The 7,113-nt window shown below is 31.4% G+C and overlaps 1 protein-coding gene across 3 annotated transcripts in view; it reads right to left on the minus strand.

Moving 5' to 3' along the window:
• Nucleotides 1–6,618, minus strand: part of LOC107625139 (tetraspanin-20) — a 7,682-nt gene extending 1,064 nt beyond the window's left edge. The window contains exons 1-6 of one of the 3 annotated variants that reach the window (XR_001617087.2): nt 6,169–6,617; nt 5,051–5,150; nt 4,885–4,965; nt 4,669–4,773; nt 3,375–3,566; nt 2,640–2,740 (exon numbers count right to left, since the gene is read on the minus strand). Coding sequence is in view for 2 of the 3 variants with exons in the window: in XM_016327715.2 (XP_016183201.1) it covers nt 2,696–2,740; nt 3,375–3,566; nt 4,669–4,773; nt 4,885–4,965; nt 5,051–5,150; nt 6,169–6,389 (744 nt within the window). In the remaining variant the exon portion in view is untranslated. Of the gene's footprint in view, nt 1–2,494; nt 2,741–3,374; nt 3,567–4,668; nt 4,774–4,884; nt 4,966–5,050; nt 5,151–6,168 lie in introns of those variants that run through there. The other 2 variants (XM_016327715.2, XM_021115687.1) reach the window with 2 other exon arrangements.

A 7,113-nucleotide genomic window follows, 5' to 3' on the forward strand; every position in this document is an offset into this window, starting at 1 on the left:
ATTTGACCAACATTAACCAATTTTAGAATTTAAAAATTTATAATTTAATATTTAAAATTAAAAAAAGTAAAATAATTTTTAAAAAATTAATTAATATTAGCCAAATAAAATTAGTTTCTTAACATTAGCAACTAAATAATCATGACATGGATATAGTCAACTATATAACTCATGGAGCATAATGAGAGAGAAATAAGAGAAAAATATTCTTGCAACACATAATTTGGGGACAGAATCCCAAGGCCCTGAAGCGAAAGAGGACAAACTGGTTTTCAAGTTTGACCAAATGATGTGAATATTCTCCAAGACCAAGAGTGCTACATGTTAAATTATTAATGCTAGACATTAGACCCATTTTTCGATACTATGAATCAAGAATAAGTAACTAACAAGTACTAATGATCTTAATTTTGTAAAGTTCTGAATTGTGTTCTTCAATTGTCTAAGTGGCCGAATCTAATCAACTGATTTTTACCGATATTATCAATTATGGTACTAGATGAGAGTAAATTTTACTGCACAGCTATTTTCCTGTTAGACTAACAATGTTGGATCTTACATGGCCAACAGAAAACATAATATTAAAAAGAAGAGAATCTTTCGATGGACGAGTAGACATGTTGGATCATATCAGAAGAGATTAGTTATGAATGAATTAGAGATAATTGGGATATTGTTGATTATAAGAAAAGATGGTAGAATATCGTGTAAAGTGTGATATAAACATGTTTGAAGAATGCTTATAAAGGCTGCAGTTAGAAGAGTAAATCACATTGTTGTAACTAAAGGTAGGAGATTCAAGGGGAAAAAAACCACTAAGAAAAATAATAAGTGATTTAGAAATAACTATCTATGATAGGGCATATTATGTTTTTGGTTCATATATAACTGACCCAACTTAATAGGACAATATGAATTGTTAAATAAAAAAGATATGAGCATACTAAAAATCATCTATCATGAATTTATGTAAAAATCATATTAGGGGCATAAAAAAAATTAATAACCAAATCAATCCCTTGTAAAAAATAAATATTAGAATACATAATACACATTAAAAATTACTTCAATAATACATGTATTCATACACAAATATATGGTGTCTGAATTAGTAGTTAATTTTTAATATGCATGTAATATTTTTGTATACATTTAGATACATATGTTCTTTAACACTTTAACTCATTTTTAATGTGTTTTATGACCTCAATTTTGATTATGAATTGTCTAATTGAGTTGTTTTTTGGGTCGTTCAAATTGCAAAATTGTTAAAAGTATAAAATTTCCAAAATAGTAGTATAGAAGCTAGAGTTGCGGTATCAAAAACTTAGTACAGCCTATAGATCCCGTGATAAGCATTGTGGAGTGTACACCACAAGATTTCAAAGTACTGCAGCACATGATTTCAGCTTATCCTTTGTCCTAAACTTGCAGGTGGAGCTCACACTAAGCAGAGTAAGCATGATTCTCGGAAAGAGACTGAGATTTCTGTTACCATTTGTTATTTCTCTATCAAACACATAATTGGGAGGGAGACATAGACTGAAGTGTACTATGATGTTAAAGGAATATGCGGTTCTATTTGAACATGTTTAACGGCCTGTCACATTCGAGTCAGGACAAGACAAGATGATAATCTCAGTTAATAAAGATGTGTAGTCTTAAAGAAGTTGAAAACTGGATATGGGTAATTATCATACATTAAACTTTGAGAAAATAACATTACACAGTACATAAAAGTCCATTGATATTTGATACATCTCTTAGACTTTGACCATTAACCATACAATTCAACCTTATAATTTTGCATACAATTCTTAATTCGTTTACAATAAGTAATGTTACATAAAATTGTAAATTACCTCCAAATTACATATTTCGGTAAAACATTTAAAATATTTATTTAAAAAAAAAAATCCCAACTCTTGCTCTCTTTAAAAAAGGAACTGCATCCTTTGATTCTCTTAAATATCTCCAAATATGTACAACAAATAAGTAAAATCAAAGGTATAATAACAGTTCACTTGCTTACTATTGAGGAACATGTAATTACCATTATTCAGAAGTTTCACTTTAGAAGTTTAAGCTGCTTGTATTTCTCCTGATGAGCCATAAGTACTTACACTAAGAATCTCGCTCTTCTATCTGTAGGAACATAAGTTTTACAAATTCTACCGTCTTTATTTATTTATTTTGGTGAATTACAGGTATATCCCCTAATCCTCCACAAGATTTAAACCTGTGATCTTGTTTACGGTTTTAATAATAATGAGGGAAAAAACATTTGCTACAGAGAAACTATAACTCAGACCTAGCACTTAACGAGGAATAGAATATTTCCAAAGTTGAACATCTTACCTACGGAAAAAGAATAATACAATCCTAGGAAAGACTACAGTGCCGGTGCAGCAATTTCATTGATGAAAATGCTTAGATTGGATCCTTAACCGTTTTATTTATTTATTCATTTATCATAATTTTTCTTTTTAGCTACTTAGATGCAAAACACTCAAGTTTTTATAACAAGGTTAGTTGTTTAAACACACCATTTCTATGTAGCATACATCATAAATTTTCCAGGAAAACAAAAAACACAAATGAAACATATCAGAACACAGATAAGATTTACATATATGTACCCCATATGTCACCAAAATCCCGAATTGCTCGCAGCTATTAGCAGTTATTGCCTGATTCATGGTTGTTGGTAACTGATCTTTTCACTATTGTTCAAACCATACTGCCATCATGAAAAACATGACTAAAATAACCACCAGCTTCAATAAAAAATAATCTATCTATTATTAAAAGCACTGAACATCAAATAAAATAGCTATGTATCAACTATTCAATACATGAGTTGTATATAGGTGTGGTAAAAACATCTTAATATGTGGGAAACAAATGTATAGAGATATGTGGGAAACTTGCTCATTCTGTTTCTAATAATTTAATATGTGATTAAGAATAATTTGAAGCAAAAATAACAGACAGCACTGAACCTAATTTTCTTGCATAGGAAAACCCATGACTGCATGCCAGACTATCATACACATGGAGTAATCACCAGTAACCAGAGTTTTGCATCAAAGTTAATTAGGCATCTAAAAGTGTGTGCAAATAATAAATCCGAAATCACAATATAACAGTGAAACTAGTTGACAGGAAACAAAATAATACAGAATTTGAAAATGCATATGATAGCTTGAAACTTCTGGTAGTTCATAGTTGACACTAGAAAAAGCTTGCCCTCGTTTTCAAGTATCAAAAAACTGTTCACAAGGTCATGACTTATTTTTCTTATTATTATAAAGTGGTATCTTCAAATTGAGGTTACCAGAGAAGTTACACTTTAGACATTCAAAACAGCATACCTTCTCTCTCATCCGTGAGCTCCAAATGTCGGAGTGATTAGCTCGGTTATCAAATTTGCTTGAACCAGATGCTTGGCTAGATTTAGGACTTACCAGAGGAACCCTAGCATCATATTCGTCCTCATAAGCTGAATCATCACTCCTAGAAGAAACTGAGGCTCGCAAAACTAATGCCATTAATAGAGATGAGGCCTAAATGGAGTTGACAGAAAAGAAAAATTAGCAACCACAGTAAAAGGGGGAGGAAATTAGAGGAAACCAAAAACCCTTTACATTAATCATAATGTAAAGCAATTCATAAGGTTTGGACTTTGGATAAAAAGAAATCCAGCAAATGCTTTGCATCCATGCAGTATAGTTGCCACATCTAGGTTGTTAATACTATTTTTGTAATGCAGATACAATATTTTGGAAATTCATAAGCACAAAAAATAGGAATGGCAAGGTATATGGTGGCCGATATAAATACTACTGAATAGACATGCAAATGTGCCAGTGACTGTGTTTAACCTGGAGTAGATGTTTTGTTTCCCCAGTTTTCCTATTACAACTTCAGCAATGCAGCATATTCTATTTCTGGCTCAGTTCCCCATAATTATGTGTCATTGAAGCATTAAAGAATAAGTAGCAAGCATAAATAATAACTTTTAGCAATTAGTTTATTCGGCTTTCAGGACAATGGGTTACTACATAATTCAAAAAATCAGATCTTTAGATTACACCAAAATAACATAACAATGCACAGAAGAGGAGGAGTTCAAAGAGCATGTAAACACACAGTCCAGCAAAAAGTTCAACACAAGTATAAAATGGTTTACGTTACCAATTATCAATGATAAACAATCTAACCCAGATTCAATAAACAGCCATTCTTTGTTTTTCTTAGGTTAATATACTGAAATCAACTATCCAACTGAAGGGATCCATGGTGCATTCTATAGTATGTTAGAAGTAGTCTATACGGGCTGATTCAACAAAAATGTCCAAAATTAATACGTTGATGATTCCATATACAATAATATTATCTGGATATAAACATGACACCCCCTGACCTCATGATAACTTTCCTTAATCTATTAAATGTCAAGGATTAAAAAAACAACACACACAGTTTTCTGCATGCAAAGAATAATGGGAAAGCTCCCCCAGTTCATAATCTATCAGATAATGATTGCCGCAAACATCAGAACAAGTCAGAACTATGGTTTAAAACTTATTCAGTTTTTTAGTTAGAAACTGGAGATCAAGAAAGGCCAAATATCACCACCGAAAAAGCAACTGAAAATGGACATACCTGAATCACAAGCACAGCAATTCCAACCCATTCACATATATCCATGTTCTCCTTGATGAAAGATTTAAGGCTGTCAAGTTGGCCAGTAGGATCAATGGGAAGATGCTGTAAAGGCAATAATCAGCATATCCACATTAGAAAGGGACACAAATTTCGACCAATGTAACCATCACCATCACGTTTGTAAAGGGGACAAGGGGAGAAGAAAACAAGAACCTCTTCCCATCGATGATCAATGGCAATGAATCCCACCAAAACAGCTTCTAGTAGAAGAATTACTGTGACAAGTAGCGTGTACTGGTATTTTAATAAGGTCAAGGAGCAAAAATGATAATAAACCAAACTAAGCCGTGAATAAATATCTCTGCTTCAAGAAGGATACAAAACATAAGCAGCAACCATTAATCAATTCAGCTGCAATGCAACCCAAGAAGGTAACACAGCACACCAATACTCCCACTCCCATAAAGGCATAGATGAACCTGTCAACAAAGTCAAGAACAGGGTTAATAAGGAATAATCAGTCAAGCAAGAGTTTACAAATAGATTACAGTACAAAATTCCACTGTTTTCACTCTTACACATGCATTATCTCACATCAGCACAGTTTTCACTATCTGATTATACTGAAACATACTTGGATTTCTATTTTATACACAATTACATTCTGATTCCAACATCTATGCAGAAATGTGGCGGCTTAGAGAAATGCTGGATAGATTATAACTTTCATTTCAATGCTGTAAGTGTAGGAGTGGAGATGCTGGTGAAACTGTGTTTTTAGCTGCTTTTAACAGTTTTATTATTGTATTATTCTTATGACAATCCCAATCCACATAAGCGGGGAAATTTTTAGAACCTATTGTCAGTGTGAAAATAGTTCGAGACATTCAAACTAAGAAACAATTCTATGCCCTTTAAATACATTACACTAATTAGTAAAATTAGTAAATACCGAAACATGAAATGCTTTATAAATATCTTTAATTTTTTCAAACTATAAAAATATTCACTGTTTCAATAACCAGCCTAGCAGCATTTAATTGATCACTTATTACTATCCCATTACGGTCAGAACAATTTTGGAAAATACTACTACAGTACTACTAACTCAACCATGCATGCACCAACCGTATATAATACATGTTAAAATACAAAATACATAATGAAAATTGGTAAATATACTTATATACACACGGCTTATTTTTTGTGTGTACAAAGAATTTTTGCTGTTCAACAGTGCAAATAGCATTTCTTTTATAAAAGTGCAAATAAAACAAAAGTCCAACACCTAACTGCTCAACATTAAAAACCTTTAACATAGTCTTCAGCATTTAATATCAAATTAGAATCTAACGTTTCGATAACTAAACACTAAATATAAAGACTAATAAGACTGATAACACTATTTACTCAGAAACGAATCTGAAAACCCTATTCAATCGTAAAATTAAGAAAATAAAAAAAAATTGAAAAGAAAAATGAAAAAAAAAAGCTTACCATGGAGCAGGGAGGTTAATAGAATTGAGATCGAAGCCAAGAGAACCATGAAGAGCGATATGAGGAGAATGAGGGAACGGTGGTTGCGGAATTTCTTGATGATTCCATTGATTCAGCATCCATATTGAGTACATCAGAATCGAAACCCCAATGAAAGCTTGAAGGAAATTCAAGAACTTCAGAACGAACGCCAGCGACACGTGGCAGCAATTGAAGCGCATGGTAGTTAATTTTAGGGTTTCTAAATTATTATTATTATTATTTTCTTTTCTTTTGTTCTCCTGAATTGATTATTTATTCGAGGAAGGAATGAATGAAGAGAATGGTTTGGTTCTGTGCTGGGAATTGGAAGTGGGAGATGATAAGAAGGAAAGAAAGAAAGAAAGGGTGGATAGTAGATAGAGAGATAGAGCAGCAATGTATTCAGAACCAAAATTAAAATGCAACTAAATAACTAAATAAGTAATCGGATCCGTGTGACCCTTCAACCGCAGCACGTGTTGTCGGAACAAATTAGATTATCACTTTATTATATATTATAAAGGTAGAGTAGAATTTAATATATGAATATGACTTTCATTTTTAAAAATACATGTCATAACAAAATACATTTCATAACAATAACAAAATATTTTTATCAACATCGAATTCGTATTCTTGTATGATGGTAAATTGATTATTGATTTTCTAATCAAAATAAATGCAAAGTGATCTTTGATATAAATTCATCTCTATTGAATAAAAAAGATGCATCTCTAATATATTTAAAAAAACAAAAGGTGATTTAAAAAATAAAAAATTGTTTAATGAAAAGATTAATTTGTCTTAAATTTAATAAAAAATTAAAAATTAATATACTTTTTATTTTTTCTCATTATTAGGATACAAAGATTTTTAAATAACTTAATACACATTTCGGAGATAAGTTTAATTTGTCAAATGAAT

The sequence above is a fragment of the Arachis ipaensis genome, chromosome B02 (assembly GCF_000816755.2).
Source record: "Arachis ipaensis cultivar K30076 chromosome B02, Araip1.1, whole genome shotgun sequence".
NCBI classification, from domain to species: Eukaryota; Viridiplantae; Streptophyta; class Magnoliopsida; order Fabales; family Fabaceae; genus Arachis; species Arachis ipaensis.